Source organism: Mycteria americana, chromosome 18 (genome assembly GCF_035582795.1).
Source record: "Mycteria americana isolate JAX WOST 10 ecotype Jacksonville Zoo and Gardens chromosome 18, USCA_MyAme_1.0, whole genome shotgun sequence".
Classification (NCBI taxonomy): domain Eukaryota; kingdom Metazoa; phylum Chordata; class Aves; order Ciconiiformes; family Ciconiidae; genus Mycteria; species Mycteria americana.
In genome coordinates, this window is record NC_134382.1 from 7,619,357 (window position 1) to 7,643,030 (window position 23,674).

General features: G+C 53.9%; 1 protein-coding gene across 2 annotated transcripts in view; it reads left to right on the forward strand.

Annotated features, from left to right (window-relative positions):
• The first annotated feature begins 213 nt into the window (after nt 1-213).
• The window catches only part of AGRN (agrin), a 129,704-nt gene continuing 106,243 nt past the window's right edge, over nt 214-23,674 (forward strand). Inside the window, exons 1-2 of one of the 2 annotated variants that reach the window (XM_075520225.1) lie at nt 214-607; nt 9,395-9,656. In XM_075520225.1, the coding sequence (XP_075376340.1) occupies nt 404-607; nt 9,395-9,656 (466 nt within the window). In that variant the 5' untranslated portion in view covers nt 214-403. The remainder of the gene's footprint in view (nt 608-9,394; nt 9,657-23,674) is intronic. The other variant, XM_075520226.1, reaches the window with a different exon arrangement.

Genomic DNA, 23,674 nt, shown 5'->3' on the forward strand with positions numbered 1-23,674 from the left:
CTCTCCCCCCCCCCCACCTCTACCCCCGCTCCCTCCTTATCAGCAATTCAGATTGCATGCAAATCTGCGGGCTTTCTTACAGGGGCAAGGCAGAGGACCGAGCGCTTCTCCCCGGCCGCCGCTTCGGGGGAGAGATATCTCCTCCTCCTCCTCCTCCTCCTCCTCCTCCTCCTCCTCTTGGGATTTTCTTCCTTCTCCCCTCCCCTGCTCTCCCCTCCCCTCCCTCCCTCCCTCCCTCTCTCTCTTTCTTTCCTCCTTTTCACCTCCTCGAACAAAAGTAGCCCTTCTCTCTGCGCCAGCCCTGCCTGCGAGCGGGCTCGCTTTGTCTGCCCACGCCGTCGGGGTGCCCGGGGCAGGGAGCGGGCCGGGCCGGGCCGGGCCGAGCCGCCGCGGCCGGCGGGCCATGGGGGGGCGAGCGGCGGGCGGGCGGGCGCTGCTGGCGCTGCTGGCGCTGCTGGGGCTGCCGGGGCTGGCGCTGGGCGGCGGCGGGGCGACGTGCCCCGAGCGGGAGCTGGAGCGGCGGGAGGAGGAGGCCAACGTGGTGCTGACGGGCACGGTGGAGGAGATCATGAACGTGGACCCCGTGCACCACACCTACTCCTGCAAGGTAAGGGGGGGGGGGGGTGGCCCCGGGAAACTTTCGGCCCCCGGCAGGCGCCTTCTCGGGCGGGCGCATGTGGGTTTTATTGTATGCGCTGGAGGTTTGGTGTGTAATTATGTATTTTTAGACTGCGGAGTCTCTTCCCCGCTAGAGCTGCCACAGCTGTGTCGAGGGGAATCTCTCAAGGTTGCTTTTTATGGGCATTTCCCTCCTTTCCGTGATGCGGAGCCGAGTCCCAACTTTCTGCTCTGGCAGGGTGTCGGCTGCCGGGGAAGGTGTTGGGAGCCGCTTGCTGGCTCTACGCGCAGCTCCCTGTTTACTTTAGCAGCATCTTGAGTTCCTCTAGCTCAAGCTATTGTTTAACTACGAATCTGGCCTCTGGCTATGGTTTTTTTTTTTTTTTCTTTTCTCCCCCCTAAGCTGAGAGACGGTAAAGTACTGAGCAACCTGAAATACCATCCGCCTGCTTGTCAGAAAACGTGTTGTATGGCTTAACCCTTCCCGGGGCAGGAATCTCGCTTGCGAGGACATGCTGCTACGTTGCCTTTTCCTCTTCTCCCCGTCCCCAGTTCTGCCCATCCTTAAAAAGTACTGCGGTTCCTGCCTGCGGTTAGTGCTAAGCAGGGCCCGGGGTGATGCGCAGCACTGCGTTGGTGGGAGAGGTCTGCCGGTGCAGAGGAAGGTTAACTTTATACCATGGCATCGTCCTCTGGTCTGGAGCATCTCTCAGCCCGGTAAACTAGTTGAACAGCTTCCGTCTGTCCAGCTGGTGCCCGCTGCTTCACGCTTGCTCCCACTGCTCTGCCCCTTGCGATACTGCACGGTACAATCTGTACCCTGCTCTTGTAAATTAGATCACAGACCCTCCAGGCTAGTGCAGAGACCGTATGTTTGCAAAGTGTCTGGCACATCCTGGGTGCTATGTAGAAAACTAATAAGCTGCTGCGAGCAGCCGGTGTCCTGCGGCAGCTTGGGGCACATATGGCCGAATGGATGTGGGCCACCTGACGCTGGGGCAGGGGTTGCCATGCAAGTAGGCAGGAGGTGGCCCAGTGAGGCTAGTGACGAGGCAAAAATGCTCATCTCGGAAACGGGTCTCTTTCCTCCCGCTGTGGACACGCAGCGTCTGGCTAGCATAAAATCCAGGCTTCATCTTGCTGTATCAGAGCAAGACTCTGGGCCAGGAAAACCGTTTTGCCTGTGCTCCTGTGATGGTAAACCTGCTTGCTCAGCAGCTCTGCCTTAGAAAGGATGCAGTCAAGTCGCAGTAAGAGCAGCTAGGGAGCAAGGTGTGGGGAGGAACCTGGTCTGCAGGTGGTGGCTGTATTTGAAACACAGTTTGCATTGCTCAGCTTGGGAAGAGAGTTTCTCGCTCGCCTTGCCCTGAGCCATCCCGAGCAACGCTGTGGAGAAGGCTTGTGCTTCTTACTCTGGAGTTAACTGCAGGATTTTGCTTCTGCCGATTACTAATGTTGTAGCAGCACCTGAAGGCCAGAACCTGCCCCTAAGATACCTTTCCAGTCCTGAAGTCCTGTAAAAAGGACTTTTTTTTTTTTAAGGAAAAAAAAGAAAGTGAAAGGAGAAAAACCTCTCCTACCCTGGATGGAAGAGCCCATCCCATCTCACTGTGGCAGTGCTGCTGGCTCTCCCAGTTATGCTGTGACATTTAGTAATTTTCTTAGAACGGTGGTTCTTCAATCCCTTTACCTACACATCAGTCTTTTCTATGTAATTTTTAATGGTATGTTCATAGTGTGTTTGCAGGAGAAAAGCTTTGAAATGGGACTTGGGGTGTCTTAAGGACCTGAAAGCAGATAAATCTCTCCTAACTGTGACTTAGCAGGGCGTAAAACTCATGACTTGTAAATGCGTAGCTTTGCAACAGCTGTTGGCCTGTTTCACTCCAAGATCTCTGCAAGTGTTGAAATTGGTGTGGATTCTGCTGATGCTGGGTTGCAGGGTTAGACATACTTGCATTTTGGTTTGGTTTGGTTTTTTACCGAGCACCTAGATTCGAAAAGGGCAGTTTGGGCATTAAACCTGACCGCTGGCTCCTGCTGCCCTCGCACCGACCCCCGTGCCCTGCGGAGCTGGAGCGAGCCGAGGTGCAGAAGGGATCTTGCTGGTTAGCTGGTGAGAAAACACGTCCGCTTTCCCACTGTCATACTCCAGTAACTGTTCCTTAGGCCCTGGGGTTACCTCCAAATACCACAGTTATCTCTTGTCAGGTTCTTCTTTATCTGAAGAGGAAAGGCAAGGGCCAAGTGTGCGGTAGGAGTTCCCTAGAGCCCACACCCAAAATAGCAAGTGTTATTGGCGCTGGGTGGTCTGCGAGGGAGCAGGCATGTGAATATCTGAGTGCTGCATTAGTGTATTGTTCTTCCTAGTTAAACTCTAAACCCTCCCAGCTGAAGCCTTTGATAGATGAAGATAAGCACATTACAACTCAGAAGAAATGTGAAGTTAATGTTAGATAAACACCCTTAAATAGCTACCAGCCATTCATTTGCTGCTAGAGGAGATGAATAATAAGGAAGAACAGGCTGACAGAACTCCCAAAATTGACTCTGAAATGGGCTGATGTGCCGCTTTACCGAGGGATTTGACATGGGAACCGGGGCGCTGGGCTTGCTCGTCTTCCCGAACTTGCGGTGCTGCTGTTCATCCTATTTAGAGCTTGTGCATTGGCATTGTCCCTTCCTGCTTCTGGGTCCTCTGATGTGCCTTATTCTGGGCTGACCCGATATTTATGAAGAGAGCTCCTATTTATAGGACAAATACAGGTTCTATATGTGCTATAGGAAGTGTCGAAAAGGATGTGGATCCTGTTCCAAACAATAGAGCCCCTATTTTGGGGGGTAAGGGCGGCTGTTCTGCAGCCAGGGTTGGATGTGGAAGTTGCTGGGGGAGGTGGGTTTGGTGCTCTGCTAGCTCCTCGGGAAAGGGCAGCTGGCTTCTGCTAGGGAAAGGTGCAGGGAGTGACGAGCAAGGGGAGAGGGATGACGTGCGGTCAGGAGGGAAGGATTTGGCAGAGCTGCGGGTGAGCAAGCAGAGCTGATGCTAGCCAGTACCCTTCATCTTTCAGAACTGCCAAAAATCTAGTGGTGACCCTTTTTACTTCTGTCCAGAGTGACCGCTCTGTTCCCGAGGAGACTACGCTCTAACTTCACGTCTTTCTTTACAAGACCAAGGCTGGCATTTCTCAAAGCATCTTCCTGGCAGGAATTCACAAGCGCTGTACAGGTGGTTCCATTCCCTACTGTGGGATGGACCCCCATGGCATATTGGAAAATCCTTTTACTTTCTGGTTTTGTACTGCACTTAAAATATACCCTTGCAAGGATCTGCTTAAATAAAGTCTTCGCTGTTCTTAGTCTGCCTCCCTGTAGCTGCCAGGAGTCTTGTAAAAGAGTCTTAATCCAGTGTTTTATGTGCTCGCTGGTGAAAGAGCGAGCGAGTCTGCTATGGGGAAGGCACCTCTTGGAACTAGGTTCCAGCCTGATTTTTTTTCTCTCCCTCCCTTTTCTTCCCCAATCCTTGATGTAGCCAGTGAGTCACCAGTGACCAAGTCTTAATTGTGTGTGATGATGAATGGGATGCCCTACAGGTAATTGCTTGGTCTTTGGTGCCTTCACATCCATTCATTATAGAGGATAAGGGTGGGGAGAAAGCTGGTGGACTCTGATGTTGCTTGTGAATGCTGTGGCCTGGCTCTGAGGTGTACGACTAGAACAGCCATGCTAATTAACTCAAATTACCATCTGCTTCAGAAGAGGGGGTAGGCTTTAGCCTTTCTTCCCCCTTAGACCTAGCTGTGAAAATGCCCGACTGCTACCTTTCAGCACAAGCCTCAGGCTGTGCTCTCTGCCTGCCTCTCGCATTTTATTTATTTTTTTTTTTTTTTTCCCTTTTGTCTCCTTTGCGTTCCTGGGTTTTTGCCCTGTTTGCCTGTGCGCCTCAGCTCCTTGCAGCGAGCGCCTGCCCTGCGGGCTGCAGGCTGCTGCCGAAGGAAGAGGAGGTGGAGCTGCAGGAAGGTGTCTTAACTTGACTGTGGGGAGAAGCACAACCACAGGGAGTTGTGCTGCTGCGAAATGCTGGAGAAACAGCTGGTCCCGGGTGAGGAAGCGGGAGGTTGGTGTTAGTGCAGGCTTGCACTAAAGCTGTGCAAGCTGTGCTCCTTAGCACCCTGCCTCCTCGGCTTACCTGCCGTGTTCGCAGGTGGCCCCAGACTGGTTCTTTGAAGGGGGCTGCCTTGCGTGGCATCGCCTGCATGTGGTGGAGCAGATGTCTCTCTCTCTGTCAATACCGGGATTCCTGCAAGATCAGAGGGGAGGAAAGCTGCCTGTCACAGCTACCCTTCCTTGCCATCTGAAGCTCCCTCTGTTTGCTGGTTGACTGCCATCTCTCTTAAGAAAAGAGCTCGTGCTGACAGGGCCGTGTACAACCGAGCAGTCAGCTTTCCAAGCGGGCTTCTTCTCGGGCTGAAACAGGCTGCGCAAATGGCTTTGAAGGCACTGCTTTCCCAGCCTCTCTTCTTACTCCCGCCCAGCAGCTTGGGCTTGGGCTGTGTGGGGAGGGATGGTAGCCTGCGTATAAGTTATTGCTTGCCCTTTGGTTGCTGTGGCATTGCTTAGCACTGGCCCGAGGGGAGCTGACTCCCCCTTCGTGCTGGAAGACAAATGGGCGTGCGAGCGCGTGGGTACGACGTCTCTAGCTAACCTCTCCGCGTCTGGGGGCAGCTAAGGCATGCGCAGCTTCCAAAGAGGAGCTGTCACGGTGGTGTTTATACCTGGGATGGTTTTTGATCTCGGGTATGCAGGAGAACAGGGCTCACCTCAGGAATATACAGTGGCTGCTGTTTGGGTCACGGGAGCTGCTGGGCTGGGTGGGAGCTGAGACCCATCGAGTCCAGAGTCCTTCTCCAAGGTGGGCAAATATTATACCTTCAGGAGAAGGTGCGAGAAGTGGGAGGATCTGAGAATAAAATACGCTCCTAAACTTTGTTCTTAACCCTCAGTTGCACCTGTAGAGTACAGCAACACTAAATCCATTCCCCTTTTCTGCTTGACAGGTGAATTTCGTGCTGAGCAGGAGGATCTCAGCCCAGCCTGCTTGCTCCTGTTGCGGTGGGAATGGCCCTGTTCCCTTGCCCCAGCACCTGGAGCTGCCTACTCGTGGCAGGGACAGCGTGTGGGAGTTCAGCTCAAGATCATTGTGGCCCTTGAAGCCTCTTGATCAGCACTGAGATAGTGCTGAGCTCACACCCCTGAAATTCTGGAGTTAGGGCTTCAAGAAATTACAAGATTGATTGAAGGTCATGAGACTTGCATTCCCCCTAGCCCCCAACATGTTTTTACCCTCTTATTTGAACTTTGCAGTATCAGATCTTTGTGTGTCTTCTGTAGTCACTGAGTAACGGGACGGAGGTCTTTGGCAAAGAGTAAGAGTCTCTCCGTCTGGATGGTCTCAAGCCCAGAGGGGGACACAATGCACTTGAAGGACCGTGCAGGGCAGGGGCCAGTGAGCTGCAGTTGCAGATAACTGTAAAAATGGTTCATTTGAGAGTGGGATAATGTCTGCTCTGTGCTTTCCTCCTCAACTGTAACAAGTCCCCCCACCGCAACCCCAATGTCAGGCGTAGAAGCTGTAGCGTGAACAACTCTCTGCCTCCCGCTGTCTCCCAAGGTTGGGAGAGACCTGTGCCCACGTGCATGTGAGCATCCTTTCTCTGCCCCTTGCGTTCTCTTTGGAATTGCACTCTTAAAGTACGTACGTGCGTGGCTGTTTCAGAGAGGGGGATCAAGAGCCCCCTTATCTCTGAGCCACCACCTCCCTGACCGCTTTGGTGCTTGGCACGGTGTGCTGAAGTGCTCTTTGGGCGGTGAAGACAGCGGGGAACGTAGGTGACTGGGCACTCAGGCTGCGGTAGGAGGGGAGATGCTGGGAGGGAGCGTGGTAAAGCATGCTCCGAGCATTCCAGGCCAGGGATGCCTGTGGTCACAGTAATGCCCATGTGCTACGGCAGCCACCCTTGCAGTGAGCTGCCCTTGCTCCAAGCTGAAACCTCAGGCAGCTCTCTGATGAGCTGTTCCTATTACATGCAACTTGCCGACTCCGCTCTGTGCCGTGTTTCCCCTGCAAGAGGATTGCAGCAGCAGGAGGAGGATTTCTAACCTAGGGAGTGGATGGGGACATACCTCTGGTGTCCCGTGTGCGCTAAAGATTAATTTTAGGGCTGTTTCTTCCCTCCTGTGCTGGTGTTTCTTTTGGGGAGTTTGCTGCGGAGAGCGTGGCACTGGAGAGAGGTTGGCTTGCAGTTGCCTGCAGATCTCTCCTTTTTTAGGCAGGGGCATGAGCCAGCAGTGAGGTCTAGGGAGACTGCTGTAGGACTGCTGGCAGTGGAAAGGAGGCGAGTGGGACTAACTCTCGTGGCCAGGACTCATTTTTTTTTTTTCCTGAAGTTTGGATGAGTAAAGGGAAATAGGCTCCTACTGCCAAATCCTCCATGTATTTTAGTAAATTCAATCTGCTAACGCAAAGGTTTTCTTTAGTCATTTATAGGAACGTAAGTTGCCATTGACGTTTCTACATGGAGTGTTATCTGCTCTGCCTTTCGTTTTCCCAAGGTACCAGTGCCTTGTCAGAGCCAGAAGACTCCCTTCTTTCATTCACCCAACCCACCCGCCGCCTCCTGCCCCTGTTTTAAGGCTCTTGTGCCACCGTTCAGAGCCTCCCCCCGGACGGACAGTGCTCTCCTTAGCTGTGCAGCCTTCCCTGGTTGGGGGCTTCCAGCCGTTTCATGTTCCCTTCAAAGCTCTTTTCATTCAGAAGTGTTTTCTTCTCCCTTGATAACATTTCACCACTGAGATTTTTGGTGCAAATCAGGATATCTCTGGGAGAACTGTACCAGCTGGAGTCTGTCACCTCGAATGATGCTGCCTGGGAGTAAAGGGGGGGTTCCTCTGGCAAGGCTGAGATTTGCGTGCTGCCCTTACAGGGCTTGAACCACGTCCCTGTCCCTGCAGAGGTCAGGCTTCCAGCTCATGTATGTGGAAAGGGTGAGTGGAGGTGGATCTTGCTTTTGTCCAACTGTCCAGTCCAGGAGTGGATCTCCTGCTATGACTTTGAATTCTTTATTAGTAATGGGCAGGACCAGGTCAGTTGTGATTTTTTTTTTTTTTAAATAAATTATTTTCCTGGTTGATGGCTCTGCCAGCTTCCCCTGGCTAAGTTCAGTGTCCCTTGTTGGAGAGCAGCGTTCCCTGCCGTAACCAATCATGTGGCAACTGAAATGGCTGTTGTGGCCATAAAGGTTAGAACAGTATCAGAGGGAAAAGGTTGATTAACTCATCCTCTGCCTTACTGGTCGTGTACAGCAGAGGCAAAACAGCAGCAGAGGCTTCTCCTTCTCCTTCCTGGGCAGAGTTGAGCTGTGCCGCAGAGGCTGCCGGGGTCTGCTCTCCCCTTCTCCCACCCCACCTCTGCCTGGCTGCTCGTGCTCCGCTGTCCCGTGGGAGCCCCAGCCTTGCTGGACTTCCCTGCGCTGCGGGGGCTGGTCTCTGGGTGTCCAGATAGCAGCGGTGCCTGCTGGTGGCCCTCAAGTGTTTGCTGAGAAGTGGCAGCTTATCTGGAGCCATTGTTCTTGCCCGAACAAAAGAAAGGGGCATTGCTACCCTCTGCCAGCCCCGGGATCCTTCATGCCAGCGGCTTGCTGGGTGTTTGCACTTGGGGTGGGGAAGGCAAGCCCTCCCTGGGGTTGGTTATGAGAGGAGAGGAAGGAGAACCACAGAATATAGGTTGGAAAAGCCCTTTAAGATCATCGAGTCCAACCGTAAACCTAACACTGCCAAGCCCACCACTACACCATGTCCCTAAGCACCTCGTCCAAACGGCTTTTAAATACCTCCAGGGATGGGGACTCAACCCCTTCCCTGGGCAGCCTGTTCCAGTGCTGGACAACCCTTTCCGTGAAGTAAAATTTCCTAATATCCAGTCTAAACCTCCCCTGGTGCAACTTGAGGCCATTTCCTCTCGCCCTATCACTTGTGACCTGGGAGAAGAGACCGACCCCACCTCTCTACAGCCTCCTTTCAGGCAGTTGTAGAGAGCGATGAGGTCTCCCCTCAGCCTCCTCTTCTCCAGGCTGAACAACCCCAGGTCCCTCAGCTGCTCCTCATCACTTATGGGGGCCATTTTGGGTTCGTTTGCCTCCGTGGGCAGAGAGGGCCTCCGGGGAGGTGAGCCGAGGTGGCTCGAGAGAGGGTTTGGTGCGGGGCAGCTCTTCATCGGGCTGTTTGAGCCTCTAGCAGCAGCGACTGGGCCAGCAGCGCGCTTGGTAGCAGGCGCTGGGCCCAGCCGAAGGCAAATCCTGGGTCTCGGCGCTAAGGGCAGCGTGTCCCGGTGCAAAGGGGAGAGATGGGCGCTGGGGGACGAGGGGTCTCTGTCCCTCGCTGGAGAACCCGCGGGGCTGAGGGGCCCCTTGCGACCCGAGGCCTGTGTCCCCTCGCTCCCCCCGAGGCTGTGTGGGGAAGGGGCCGGGGTGCCAAGTCCCTGGGCTGGGGAGTTGGGTGCAGCTTTGGCAGAAAGAGTAGTATGTGCTTTAGTCTTCGTTGCCCACGCGTTTTGTGCTTTTAGAGGGATGGCTAATGAAATTAGCTCTGCCGGAAGGCTTTGCCAGCCTGAACCGCTCCTGTGCATCTTGTGACAACGTGATAAAAATTAACTGGGCCGGAAGGTGGCAATTGTTTGTGGCTGTGAAATGGTCTCACGTGCTCTTTCTCCCTCTCGTTCAAGGTGAGAGTCTGGCGTTATCTGAAAGGCAAAGACATCGTCACTCACGAGATCCTCTTGGATGGTGGGAACAAGGTGGTTATTGGTGGCTTCGGGGACCCGTTAATCTGTGACAACCAAGTCTCGACTGGGGACACGCGGATTTTCTTCGTCAACCCTGCCCCGCAGTACATGTGGCCGGCACACCGCAATGAGCTGATGCTGAACTCCAGCCTCATGCGGATAACGCTGCGCAACCTGGAGGAGGTGGAGCACTGCGTGGAAGGTGAGGCTGGAGCATGGGTGCCTGGCTTTCCCTGGGCTGCTCTGAGCACGCAGATGCAGCAGCGGCCAAGCCCTGGCTCTGTTGACCACCTTGTGCACCTAGCTTGTGAATGATTGATGGGCAAATGATCCCGCTGGTGATGAGGCGGATCAGTCCTGTTCTACGTGTGTCTGGGGTAGAGTCGTGCTGCTCTGTGGACTCACTTGTCACAGGGACAGTGCCTGGCACTGACCTTGTTGTCAAAGGCAGTGGTTGCAACCAAGGTACAGCCGAGCAAAGTTATTTTATCTTATTTTTGCTCCAGGTTTGATGCCGGTTTTCGCTCCCCTCTGTGATGAGTCTGATGTGGTTGGGAGCATCCCCACGGCAAGTCCTGTCCTGACACAAGTGTGTGGCAGGCACTTACCAGGGAATTTAGACTCCTCACACCTGAGTTAGGTTTTCCTGTAGGTTTACAGCTAATAAGTTAAGGGGTTAATCCTGTGGTGAGGGCCCGTCCTTCATGGTAGTCACCCCTAGCATCCTCTGTCTCTGAGCTTCCTTGCTTGCCACGTCAGCCTTGCGGACTCCTGTAGGGATCCAAGAAGCCAGCCGAGTTCTGCTTGGGGGTAAAGCTTGCTTCTCCGAGGTATAACTAAGTCAGAACCAAGCCGAGCAGCTAAGTCATTTTGGGGGGTATGAGGTTGTGCTTCTGTATCGTCACGGCGAAGCCCTGTATCCCTTGCACGTTAATCTCTCTGGAGACTTTGCGTCTGCTCCCAAAAGAGCTCAGATGCGGAGGGTTGTAATGTGCTGTGCTTACGGAGTACACGTGCACCGTATTGATGCTCAGCACAGGGACTGCGGGCTGACTTGTAGCTGTCTGCGGGACGACGTGGGGAGTGCCGACATGCCCCTGCCAAAGAGAGTGGCTGAGTTACCGGTGCTGCTGTGGGTGTAACGGCATAGCTGTTGGGAAGAGCCGAGGGAGAGACAGCCCATATGTGCTCTTTAATAGGGTCTTAGACCTCCGGGCGTGGAGACGCGCCTCTATGGAGAGCAGATCTGGAGAGAATTGATCTTCTACTTGCTGCCCAACCACCTTGAAAACAAACATACTTCTGTAATGACCCATTCGCTGGCTTCTCTCTTCCCCCTTTATGCTTGTCCTGTGTTCTGGCAAGCGCTCCGAGCTCACGGGGGAATGTGGTGCCCCAAAAGCCCTTTGCTGGGGTCTGAGTCTGTCCTGAGAGCAGATGAGTAAACAAGGGAAGGAATGCAGGAATTCTGCACAGACAACAAATAAACATGCAGATTGGCTCCCTCCTCCCCCTTGGACGTGCAGAGGAGAGGCCATAACCCCTTTTTCCATCTGTGAATGCTGACAGAGGTAAATGACCGAACTCTCAGTCTGGAAAGCTGGGACAGAGCTAGTTCAGCAAAGTGGCTCCTAAGAGGCACCCGTCTCGAGTGGTTTTTGTAAGAGGGAGGGACACTGGAGGTTTTCTGCCTATATATCTGTATTCCATCTTGCACTTGAAAGGTATCCGTCCTGTTCCTTCCTTGCACCTAGTGGAGAGGGAGGGAGGAGAAAGAAGAGTGTGCGTGTGGTTGTTTTTGTTAAACCTGAGCAAACATTTGGAAGAATTCTGTCTTCACCTACTTTGCTGTGTTCTTTGGCACGCTCGTTTTGCACACACTGGACGTGAGCTGGGGTGGTTGAGCTAGGTGGTTCCCATTTGTGGTGAAGGATGTTGTCCCTTAAGGCCCTTGGGAGATGAAGAGAGATCTGGTTTTCCTGCTAATACTATAGATTCAATGTAGAATTTATCACTGGGACCCATTCCCGCTGTTGCCTTTAGTGGGGGAGGATTCAAAACTGTGTTGCATTGGTGTAATGCTCGTCACAGCCCCTGGTGTGTCGGGGCTGGCTGCGTTTGGTGAGCTGGGCTGGGACCTGCTGCAGTTGGGGACATCCCAGCCATGGACAGCTTTCCTTGCAGAGGGCCGGGGTGGTGATGGGACTCATTCCCAGCGTGCTATACCTTGCAGCTGTACCGGTGTCCTGGTCCCAGGAGGGGAGAGGTGTGAAGTGCCTGCGTGCACCAGGCTGTAAGTGGATGCGTTTGTCTATAAGCGTGCCCTCTGATGCAGTAACATAGGAAAAATTTGCTTGGTGTTGCTCCCATGCTGTTGTGCAAGGAGTTGAAGGTGCTAAAGCTGGGCATGTCTAAACTCTCTCTCTCCCTCCTGTGTGCTTAAATTGCAGGTCCATGCAGTTATAGGTGGGTTTATCTCTTCTCCCTGCTATATTAACCTCTCCTGATGCCAGGTAGCAGATGACTCTTTCTGGGACTCCCCTCTTCTCTGAAGATCACTTGCTGCATAGCTTGCTTCCTTTAACTAATTAGGCCCTTCTTCCCGATGGCTCACCAGGATGCTGTTGGCGTGCAGAGATAGGGTCAGCCTGCCTGAGTGGGGACTGGAGAGGGCTGGAAAACAGCCTGCAGACAGCTCGCCAGGGGTGGTGGACCCGATTTCTCCAAACTGATGGAGACCTGTCCAGACGGTGTTGCTGAGAAATGACAAAAACAAGACAACCTTGAGTTCCTAATATCTCGGGTACGTCAAAATGTGTTGGTTGGGGGAGATGCAGTGATTCTTATTTTGGCATATGGCTTACTTAGCAGCTGTTTCTCTTGCCTTGATAGACCTGCCTTTCTTGTCATATCCAGTGGACTTGCTTTTCTTCTTCCTACATCTTGGAAGTCTGGTCGTGTGAGTATCGTACGTGCTGGGTGCTAGCAGGTTTTCTGTAGAGACTGTGGAACAAACTGACCCCAAAACCTCGGTTTCCCTCGAGCCCTACCCAAAGCTCAGGCCTCTCCTGAGGTCTGTCAAAGTCCCTTTTGCCTTGCTCAGCACAGCTGCCTTGCTGGCTTCTGGGAGGCCCTGCAAAACCAGGCATGAGAACCTGCTCCTGCCACACTGGGAACCATTTCTGAGCTCCAAGCCTGAGAATTTAGCTCCAGGACTTGTTTCCCATCAGCTCCTCACAGGAGGGTTCAAAGCAAAGCTGCCCAGAACCCTGCTCTTTGCTGCACTTTAAGTTTAAAAACAAACCTTTGAATGCTTTTGCAGAAAGAATTGGAAGAATGGTGGCAGCTGAGTGGAAAAACATGAATGTTTTGAGTATCTTCATCTCCTGTTGCTCCAGCTTGGAAAAATCCTAGACATCAAAATCTTGCCTGTCTAAGAGGGGAGTTCAAACCAGGGCATCTCTGTGAAACAGCTCAGGTTAGAGTAAAACCAGAGTGTTTTGATTACGCTTAATTGTGGTAAAAATGCTTTGACCAGCTGTAGGGAAATGCAAACCGGCTTCAGCACTGAGGGTGCCTGGGGGGGAGTTTTTTGGTGTGGAAGAGCAGAGGAGCGGCTCTGGGGCTTGCGCAGGAGGCTGGGACAAGGCTTGGACTGGTCCCTGGGCGAAGGAGGATGTTTGCTTTGGTGTCTCTGTGGGGGAATGCATGGAAAGGGAGCTGGCCCCAAGCAGCACGCAGTGCCGTGTAGCACCGAGGGTGGATTTCCTCTTGTTCTTCAAGACATCTGGATGAGGCTTCCTGGGGAAAGAATTAGCCTGATAAGCCACAGCCTCGCTGTATTTGTGCCTTGAATGCTGGTACTGCATGAAGAGGGCTGGAGTCACTGCGCAGGTGTTAGAGCTTCCCAGGGCACACCACCAGCAGGCTCCGTGCTAGGTGCAGTGCTTTCCTCTCCTTGCCCTCCCCAACAACGCCATCAAGCACGCTCTTCTGGAGTTCAACAGCTGACTAATCCCTGTGAGATCTTTCCCTTGTGTGCGTGTGTCTCGTATTTCACTTTGATCGCAACTGCACTTGAAGAAAATCAAGATTTTTGTGTATGGTGTGGGAGGGGCTGTGTGTTGACTCCCTACTGAGACATCTGGGTGGAAGGAAGTTCAGATTAAACCTTTGTTAGGGCCTTGGTTAATGAGAACCCAGAGCTCCTCTTAAATAATGCCTTGCTTGTGGCATGATTTGCATTAACGCTGGTGCAGTTGCCGCAGCCGAGACTGCTTTGCTAGCTTTGGAGATGTGCGTGGACTTTGAACCTCCTGGGAAAAGCCATGTACGTTGGCTTTACAAGTACGGCACGTAGTGAAACCGGGTAGCGTTGGGTACAGTAAGCACGCGCCGTTGTAACAGAAGGTCCTGCTGGTGGCTTGAGACCCTCGTCCCAGAGCAACATGTCCAACGTATCTTGAAGAAACTCTTGCTCTGTGCTTAAACTCATGCGGTGTCACCTCAGCTTCTGAGCTGATGTGGAAAATAGGCCCCATGAACCAAGTGGGGGGGGTGGTTAAGCCTTTTGGTAAGGATGGATCTACCTGTCTTGGGGGTGACACTCTGCCTCCCCAGTGGGAATGATTCCAGCAGTGAGAGCAAGGCTGAGGACTGACCCTGTATGTGCACGCGTAGCAGCCATCTCAAACCCTTTCTGGGCTACCTGTTAGCTTCCCAGGCTACTCTACTGGTCGTGGCTAGTGCTGTGCTTGTGCTTCCACGGCGCTCGGTAGCTCCTCTGTTGCCTCCCCCAGCCCTGGTGCGGCCGTGGGCCTGGGGCCGCTCCCTCTGGGTGGGCAGCGAGGCGGACGCGTGCTGTGCTGGGATGGTCGCCTTTGGGTGCTCTGTGGGTTGCTGTTTGGGTGCTGTATGTTGCCCAGACTCATGTGGTGTCTCGGGGCAGGGCTGTGAGGCTAGCGTGCAGGCCTTTGAAACTCTTTTCCATGTAGATGCCCATCGTAAAGCTAGCTACCCTGGCTTCTGTTCAACATGCAGTGTGCTGCAGATGCTCCATATGTTTAAAAATATCACTCAGCTCTTACTGAAATTCTGATTCTAGCCAGTCCGGAACTTTCCTCTGACTTTTCATCTCTGTGGCAACCCTATTAATTAGTCCTGTTGAAGAATTGCATCCAGTCCTGCAGCCTCAGTTCTTCCACGTCTACTTGAGAGCGGGACTGCTTTGAAAGCATCTCCCTTTAAGTTACACTGTCCATTCTGTTTTGTCTTCTGCCTGTTCACTTTTATTCTGTCCTCTCTTTCTTTTTAGGTCTCTGCTGAGACGTTTTGTTCTTGTAAACCAGCCCATGCAAAATTTTCTTTTCAGGCTCCTTACAGAGACTGTAAGGCATGCACAGTAGGCTCCCCTCAGCAAGGAAATTGCTGGCATGGGTTTGTGGTAGGTGATTTGGGCTGTGGTCACTTCCCATGCTCTGGTCTCTCCGCAGCCCTTCTTCACCCCTGCAACTATTTCTTTTTAATCTATCCCTGGCATTTCATTGTGCTTCAGAACAGGCGAGGGGGGGCTGGAAGAGGGTTAGCGCGTGGGTTTCTTTTTAAAGAAGTTTGGTGGTGTGGTTTGTTTTTTTTTTTTTTCCCTTCCTCCTTCTGCTTGGCTCTGTTTTGAATTGAAGATAATGAGAACAGCATCAACACCTCTGTCTCGGGAGGGTGAGAGAGTTAGCCAGCAGCTGTAAAATGTGGTAAAGTGAGAGGAGAGAATCCACCATCGAACACTCCTGGGGGCCCCTTCCTGCCCCCCCGGCCGTGGGCTGGGGCAGCACGGGCACAGCAGGCGGCTCGGCTGGCTGCCGCGGCTGGAGCAGGTTTCCTCTCGGGGCTGCCACGTCGGAGACTGGCACGAGAGAGAGCAGGGACTTACTTGTGGGTGAGGTGCTGGTGCTTCAGGGGCGGATGGAGCCGGCTACTGTGGCTGATGCTGCAGAAGCCAGCCTGGCCCTGCCGCGCTGGCCGGAGCAGCGTTTGCAGGAGGTGCTCTCGCCGCTAGCGTGGGGGGCCCTGTGCGTGGGCCAAGCATAAGGGTCTGGTTCTACCCTTATGCTAGTAATGCAGAACATCTCAAGGGTTTATGGCAGTAGCTAAGAAAGTTGATTTGTTTAGCAAATTCCTGTGGAATTTTAATGTGGTGGGGGAGGCTACTGGTCTGGGAAGGCTCCTTTGGCCCCACTTCCCACTCTGGCACATCCTGCCGCGTTTCTCTGCGGGATCGACTAGGGCTTCTTGGTCAGCAGCACAGACGGCGTATCTCTTGGCGGTGCCGGCTGTGCAGTTATGACAAGTGCTGGGCCCTGGCCATGTGCTCTTGGTTCTGCTTTTGGTTTGTTTGCTTCTCTAATAACTTGGGGGCTTGCTGTCTGCTGTGCTGCGGAGGCGAGCCGCTGCTGCTGCGGGCTCTGGCAGGCTCTGTGCCTCCTTCTGCGGCGTGGTTTCCTGTTGAACTGCTAGGTACTGGCCGGTGCTGATCCGGGGCTAGTACATCACCTCCTGGCTGGTGGGAACGCACGGGGAAGCAGCATTCTCCGTTTCATCCTTCTTGTACAGACGTGGGGTAGAAGGGAAGGGATATGGGAGTGGGAAAGGTATTGTGAGTTCCCATAGGGCACCCCTCTGAAACCTCTCAGTGTCCCACTTTCAGTCCCTGCAGCCTTCTTTCGGTGCTTCTCACTGCAGGATGCTTGCACAGCATCAGCCTCGCTCAGGGGACTTGGCGAGAGCTGCGTTGCGGTGCTCCCAGGCAGGGGGTTGCTGCAGGGAGCTCCTCCGTGGGCGCGTGAAGCCTTTGGTGCTGGTGCTGGGGGCTGCGTGCACGAGAGGAAATCCCCCCGCAAATGCCCCTGCGGGGGCTGCGGGGAGTGGGTGCCAGTGGAGTGACGCTTCCTGCTGTCAGGCGTCACTGTTCCTCTTGACAAGGCTGGCTCTGAATCTCCCCCTCTGAGCATCTCCTAAACCGAATGCCTGCAGATTTGGGACTCTGGCATCTCCTTCACCCTCTTTGCATTCCCTGGCTTTGCAGAGCTGTTTTTCGGACTCCTTGATAACCTGTCGCAAGGCAGGACTCGGGTGCAGCTTTTCTGTCTCACTGCCTCTCCCTGACACCCCCTTGCCCCCATCCTGCAGCCAGCGTGTAAAACGGGGAGCTGCATGCATCCCTCCCTCCTCCAGCTGGCTGAGAGGTTGGGACCTGTCCTACACCTGGGCCCACACTGCTTTAGCTCACGTGCTGGAGGTCGGCCCTGCTGATGCTGCAGGCTGTGGGGCCAGGCTTCGCAGGCAGCCTGTGCCGCATGAGCCTTTAAGCGCTGACTGTTGCTTCTGGTCACGGTGTCACCAGGCCACGAATCGGTAACCTTAACAAAAGGCGTTGCCGTGCTTTAACTGCTTCTGTCCAAACCTTCCCTGTCACTTGTTTCCCTGTCTGCTCTGTATCTCTTTAGACAGCATCAAACATGGGAGGGAGCAGTCAGCCCTGTCACACTCTATGTGCTGGAAGCGTAAATTAAATGTACAGGTGTGGCTGCTTGCAGAATGCAGCCAGACAGTCACATGTATCAGTCTGGATTGTTTTAATGCTGTAACCAATTTGCAGCCATCTAGGACTGAGTGGCTCTTGCCTTTGTGGCAGGGGCAGAACTCGATGTTCTCTTTCTCTCTGCAAATTGCCGGGTCCTGCTGCTTGAGGCGGGCGATGCTCTCCCTTTAGCAAGGCTCACGCTGTTTTGTTTCGGGCTCTATGTGGCTGAGGGCTGTGGCATACGGGCGCACGGGTCAGCCCAGGTAGCCACAGAAGCCATCCCAGCAGAAGGGATGCGAGGGAGATGGCTCGGTACTCATCTGGTTTCCATACGAAGCCTGGGAGCTGGGCTCTGCTGGTGGGGAGGACAGAGCTGACCTGCCCCAGCCTTCGGGCTGTCCGGAGCTGCGGCGTGGCGACAGGCAGCACCGGCCGGGCCAGCCTTTGCCCGTGAGCACCGCGGGGCTCTGCCCGTCAGAGCTGCCAGGCGCCTGCCAGAACTGCCAGCACCCGCCCGGGCTTGCTCCCTGCTAATCCTTACCCAGAGTGGGACTTTGGTCTGTTTATCTATTAAACACTCTGCAAAGATCCTGCATTCCTTTGGGATGACTTCCAGGAGCAGGAGAGCTCTTTGATGTGCTGTGTGGCCAGGGTGGGGACGGAGTGGTCCTGTGCCCCAGGACTGGATGGACAGCCTCCTCTCCCTGATGGGCTGTGGACTGGAGGAGGTGAATGGTGCTCTGCAAGCTGCTCCTTTCTTACAAAAGACATTCTAGCAGTGCCTTTTTCTTTTTTCCTTGAAAAACTGCTTATCTTCCTGCATTTTCAGCTCCCTGGAATAATTTTCTTTGATTAGCAAAGGAAATGGGACTCTAGTGCTTTCAATAATTCATACCCAATTTGGCTAATTTCAGTCTGGCTGCAGCACAGACTACAAAGTGAATAAGAATGTGTGAGGTTTCAAACCAATTTTTCTTATTCGCTTCTAATTTTTACTCCCCTGGCTCCTCCCGTGTCCAGCAGCCACGTCAGTCTCTGTTAATCTTGCTAAACCATGGCAAGCTGAACCGCGTGGCCGGGTGTGCGGGTGTGAATTGCTGCTCTTCCGAAGGTCGCGCTCTCCCACCCAGTGCCTCGCCCACCTTCTCTTGTTGCTTGGTTGCTTTACGAATGATCTCCATCAGCATTGCAGCTGAGGCCTTGAGCTGACCGATACCTCTGTATGAGCTCTTGTGCCTTGCCCAGATCCCAGCCCTGTTAATTCCCCTTGCCTGCTTAGGTCCCTATTGCAGCTTCACCTGAAAGCTGCTTTCTCTGGTCGGTAAATGTGCCGCCTGTTTGCGTTGCCTTGCACTGACACACAGCCGCTTTGTCCTGTCCCAGAGGTAATGCCAGGCAGCAGAGATCTCGTGGATCGCGCAGAAGCCTGCTGATAAAAGGTCTTTTGCAACACAAACTGCTGTAACGGTGTCTGTTAACTCTGTCTTTAGCTGGCGCGGTAGGAGCCGTGGCTGGTGTTTGCCTGGCACGCTGCAGAGGGGAGTCTGCGTGTGTCATTCTTAGAGCAACTAGGCAGTGGTTTTTCTCCTCAAGCTGAGGCCACGTGGATTTAGCTGGATTTCTTGGATTTAGTGGATTTCTGCCCTGAAAGAGGATCGGCACTGCTACTCGCTGTTTAGAGGCTAGTGGTGCTCTTTCACAGCTGGGCTTTGCTTGTAGCCCCGCTCTGTAGCTTGCTTATTCCAATATCTCATCTTGGGCTGCCTTTTCAGGAGAAGGAAAGCAGGTTAAAATGGCTCTGCTGCCCCGCTCCAGATTCAGGAGGCAAACCTTAACATCTTCCATGACCGACTGCCTCTTCCTATCCCATTTTTTTTTTTCCCCTGCACAGTACTGGATGTTAGAAGAGAGCTGCACACTCCCGGAGGATGTTGTGTCATCTTGATGGGCTGTAAGTGCATCTTCTGTCTAATATTAGACCACTGTGCTCTCTGTCTTGCAGGGATGCTAATTAGCTTAAGTGAACTGGAGGACTGGCTGTGCCTCAGCATCTTTGATTTGTGGGTGATACTCAATTAAAACAAGGGGAACAGAAAAAGGCTGAGGGAGCTTTTGCTGATCTCCGCACTGCTAAGTGCGTTGCCTCTCTTTGGGTATTTAGTCCTCAGTTCTGTGTTTCAGGTGAGCAGGGCCAGACCAGCATGGAGACCGGCTCGCAACTCTCTTCAGACACGCAGGAGTGCTTTGGGTTGGAGTTGGTCTCATCCAAACTGCTCCTCCTGAGGAGAGAGGGAAGCGTGGAGCCTCAGAATTTGTTGGAGAACAGAGCGAAGCGAGTTATCTTTTCCTTTAAGGGCTTTAAAGCAATTTGCCCATGTTAACGAGCCATTTCACTCCCCTTGGTGCTGTCTGCGTTTCTGCAGACTGAGACAGGTACGGCAAGTAAGCAGCAATATGGTCCCAGTTGGCAGAGCAGGTCTGTGACCAAGCAGGGAATGGGAGCCAGGAGTTTGAACTCGGTGGGCTGCTCATGGCTGCCAGCAGTAGAAGGGGAAAGCTCAGGATAACTGGGATTACCCCCCTGCATCTTGACTGTGAACGGATGGGGCAGACACTTCGCGCCGCAGCCGGAATACCAGAGCTGCGCAGATGGGTAGCCAGGCTGTTGGCACCTAAAATGGGAGGAGAGCTGATGGCGGGGGAGATCTCCCTTGAGGGGCTGTTCAGGATCCTCGCTGCCGTAGCACTGAGTCGCTGGGGGCTCTTTCCTGTTATTTGTGGATTCCCTGGGACTCTCCCTGCTATGGCACTCCCTTGGATGCGCTGGCAATGTAGATGTGCTTTGAGTTTCCTCCTGCCGGCTTTTCCTTCGGCCTTTTAGGCTGCCCACAATCAGCCTGTTCCCGACTCCATCTACAGCAACAAGAGCACGGGGCTGCATGCTGATCGTGCATGCATGGTGCCGAGGTGGGCTGCCAAAAATGGTCTCGGATGTTATGCCTTGGATGTTCTTTTCTCTGCCTGTATAAAATCCTAGCATCCTTGCTGGTCTGGAGGAGTAAGCACATAGAAGAAGCATTGAAATTGGACTTCCTCAGCTCTTGAGTTGAAGAGAAGCATGGCTAGAGCTAGTTCCTGTCTTCCTTCTAGCATAAATGCCACCAATACAATTTATCCATTCCTCTGAAATAGAGGTGCAGACTGGGAGGACAGCTCACGCTGCAGAACCCCAAGGCCAGGAGGGATGCTCAAGAGTTTGTTTGTAACCGCTTGCCACTGTTGCGTGCGTGCTGTGTGGTGTGGAACTGAAGCCCCCATCTGAGGCTAAATTCATGTTCTGAAAACTAGTCTTTAAGCTTTTTCCCAGCCTCTTGTGCTTGTGGCAATGTTTGTTGCAGGTGGAGGATTGTAAGCCAAAGCCTTGAGCCTGTCTGGGTGTGTGTTAACTCCTACCAGAACAGAAACTGCTGGGTGCTCAGCTTTGGTAACCAAAGGGTTGAGTAAGTTTTGCCCTTCCAGCACTTGCAGTTCTTCTGAACCCCCAAACTGCAGAAGAGAAGTCACTGGAGGGCAGGGGGGAGAAAAAAATCAACCAATACATTGCTTGCCAACTCTGACTCAACTGCCAAATTGTGATTGTCTTGGCTCTGAAGCTGTTCTCCTTGGCCAAGAAGCGCTGTATCTCGCTCTGTTTCTGGGAAGCAAACAATGCTCTGGGGCCTTGGGTCAGTTCAGGCCTTCAAGTACTTCTGTAAAATCAAGGAATAACTGCATTACAACGGAAGCATCAGCCCCAAAGAAGTGGTGGTGAGGGTGTAAAAGTGATCCGAATGAATCGCCTGCCTGCGTAAGGCAAGCTGGATCCTGGCTTCCCACCTCGGCGGGACAGCCCCAGACAAACTTTCCTGACTTGTGTGGCTCAGGAGGCAGCCGGCAGCGATGGGTATGGACGCGGGAAATCGAACTGACCCGTTGGAGCTGTGAGGTGTGCTTCCAGCTCTCTGTGTTCTCTGTTCACGTGGTGAGATTCCTCGTTCCTGTGGAAAGCAAAAATCGTTTGAGCTTGGGAAGAAAGAAGAGGAGCGAAAAAGAGGTTAGAGCGTGTCCTGGGGGCTGTGCCTCGGTACCTGGGGCTCTCTTTATCAGTACCATGGGCTGGGGTCTGTTGCCTTTTCCACGGTGCTGAGATCCCCGCTCCTGCAGTGCCTGCAGCGGTACCTGCGGGGCTCTGCCCGGGGGTCTGTAGCTGCCCCCGAGGGTCAGGGCAGGCTGGGGCTTGCCCTGGCCTCGTCCCCTGGGCAGCGTGTCCCACGGGTACCCGCGGAGGCTGAGCGAGAAACCTGCGGGGAGGGAGCAAAGCGTGAGGTGTGCATCTCGCACCCCTGAGAGCAGGGTGGGCAGGGGTGGTTTTGGACCCCTTCGTAGGGTTTCTCTGTCTGGAGGCCATTTCCCTGACCCTCTGTGCAGCCAGCCGGGGAGAGAGGTGCTTCCCTGGGCTTGGCGGGGCACCGCGTGCTGGCAGTACCAGCCCTCCCCCTTGCACCTTTCTGCCGATAGACCTTAATCCGCTCTTGCGCGGCCGGGCGGGCAGCCAGGGGCGGCATTCCAGTCATAGCTCAGCCAGGTAGGCTGGCAGGAGAAGCCTTGCTCCATGGGATCTGCGGAGCGAGGTGTAGGAGGAGCAGCCTGCCCGAAGGAAAGGGGCGGCGTGGGGAGCGAGGCGTTCCCAGCTGTGCTGGGCCGGTGGCCCAGCGGCAGTGGTGGCACTGACCGCCCGGGGGTGCGGGCAGGGCTGGCATCCTTCCCCGGTGTGGGTGGGGTGGTCTCTTCTTGCTGATCCCCTGACCCCTCTCTGGGTCCCTGCTCCTGCGATGCTAAGCAGTGCTGCCTTCTTTCTCTTGGTGGCTGGTAGAAGAGGACATACACTGATTTTTTTAGATGCTCGTACAGTGATCGCTGGGGAAAACCCAGCGCCTGGCATTACGCGGGAGACCAGAAAGGTCCTTGCTTTGAATTTGGGACCGATCCTGTAACTCCCAGATGGCTGCATTTGAAACGGACACCCAGCGGGAGAGGAGCTGGAGAGGGCTGGCCGTGCCCCCCGCCTGGCTGTGCTGTGGGGTGCTGCGGGGTGCTGCAGTCCGGTTACAGACCAGGGCAAGTGTCTGGGGATTCTGCTCTTCCCTGTGTGCCCTCCCAGAGGGAACGGCTCCTTCGCTGTCATGTTTTACATAATTGGGATCCTCTTCAGTGTTTTCAGTGGCATTTTTCTCATGGTGGCCGAGGAGCATTTTTCTTCTACAGGAGGTGGGGGATTGTACTGTGGCTCCATCTCTTCTGCAGTGATATTTTGCCAGGGGATTTGTTTGGGCTGAATCCTTTTTCTGCCACTTACTTCAAATTCTGTTGGTACCTGAAAACCTTACTAATCAACAGATCTATCAAGGCTATGGGGTCAGAACTGAGTTCTCTTCCTCCGTTAATTACCCAAGCAGATCCTTTTGGCTAGGCTGTGGGAGCCATTCGTGTGGCTTGGGATTGGCGAGAGCTTGGCCTGGGGTAGGCTGTAGCTTCATTTGGGACAGTTGTGCTCTTGGGGAGTCAGCCTTTGAGAAAACATGTTCTTTGTCTGTTTTATTTGTCCATCTCCTGCTTACAGCCAGTTTCTCTCTCAGCTTTCCTTGTTACACTGGGCTGTCTGTTTATGTAGTGATAAAATCCCTGAGCAAATTGTTTTAACTGATGCTGTTTATCTAAGAGATAAACTAGGATCAGTGGAAGCTCCTGGCAGTTGCATGGGGAAACTCTGTGATGAGGAGCCATTTGAGCTCCGTCTAGGTGGGCGCTTCTGCTTCCTTCAGCGTGGTTGCTTTCCTAACAAACTTGTCCCAGACTAAGCACAGAGACCGAGACTTGCAGAAATCCCCTATTTCTTGCTGCCTTTGCCTTGCGGTCGGAATATCAGCGCAGCGGAGAGGCACGCCGATGGGTGCAGGGCCTCGGGAGAGAGGTGTTTGCCTGCGCTGGGGTGGACTCTGCCTGGGCTGGCGTCTGGGGGTGCGGTGACCACGGGCTGTGTCTCCCACGTGGCCTGCAGCCCCATACCCACCCCACAGCCTGCTGCTCCCTCTCTCCTACCCCATCCCTGCTTCTCTGCAGGGAGCAACCTGTTCCTCAGTACGAGTTTTAATGTGTCACGAAAGCCTGGGGGCTGCTTTCATCAGTAGTGCCAAGTAAGCCATAAACCAAAGCTCAGGTAGTTCTTACAGGGCATCTCTGCAGCAAGCAAAGCATCAGCTTAGTATTTGAAAGTCTCGGAGGATGTATAACTAAGTGGATTGGATAAAAGGTGGATTTAGGTATGGGGAAGCTTCAGGCCCCAGGCGTGTGCAGATACGGCTCCTGCATCTGTGCATGCTTTGTGTGACCTGGTGCTCTGATCGTGGGGTCCTGCAGCCAGACCTGGGGCTGGGTGCTGGAGCCGCTGTTGTCTAGCAGCCCTCGACTCCAGGGGTGGCTGGCGTTTCCTCGGATTAAGTAGCCAGGTCACTTGTGGCTTTGTTTAATAGATGTGCTGAGGAGCGAGTGCTTGTGTGCAGGAAGCATTTCCCACCCTCGGCGCATCTCCCAGCCCCCACGGGCCC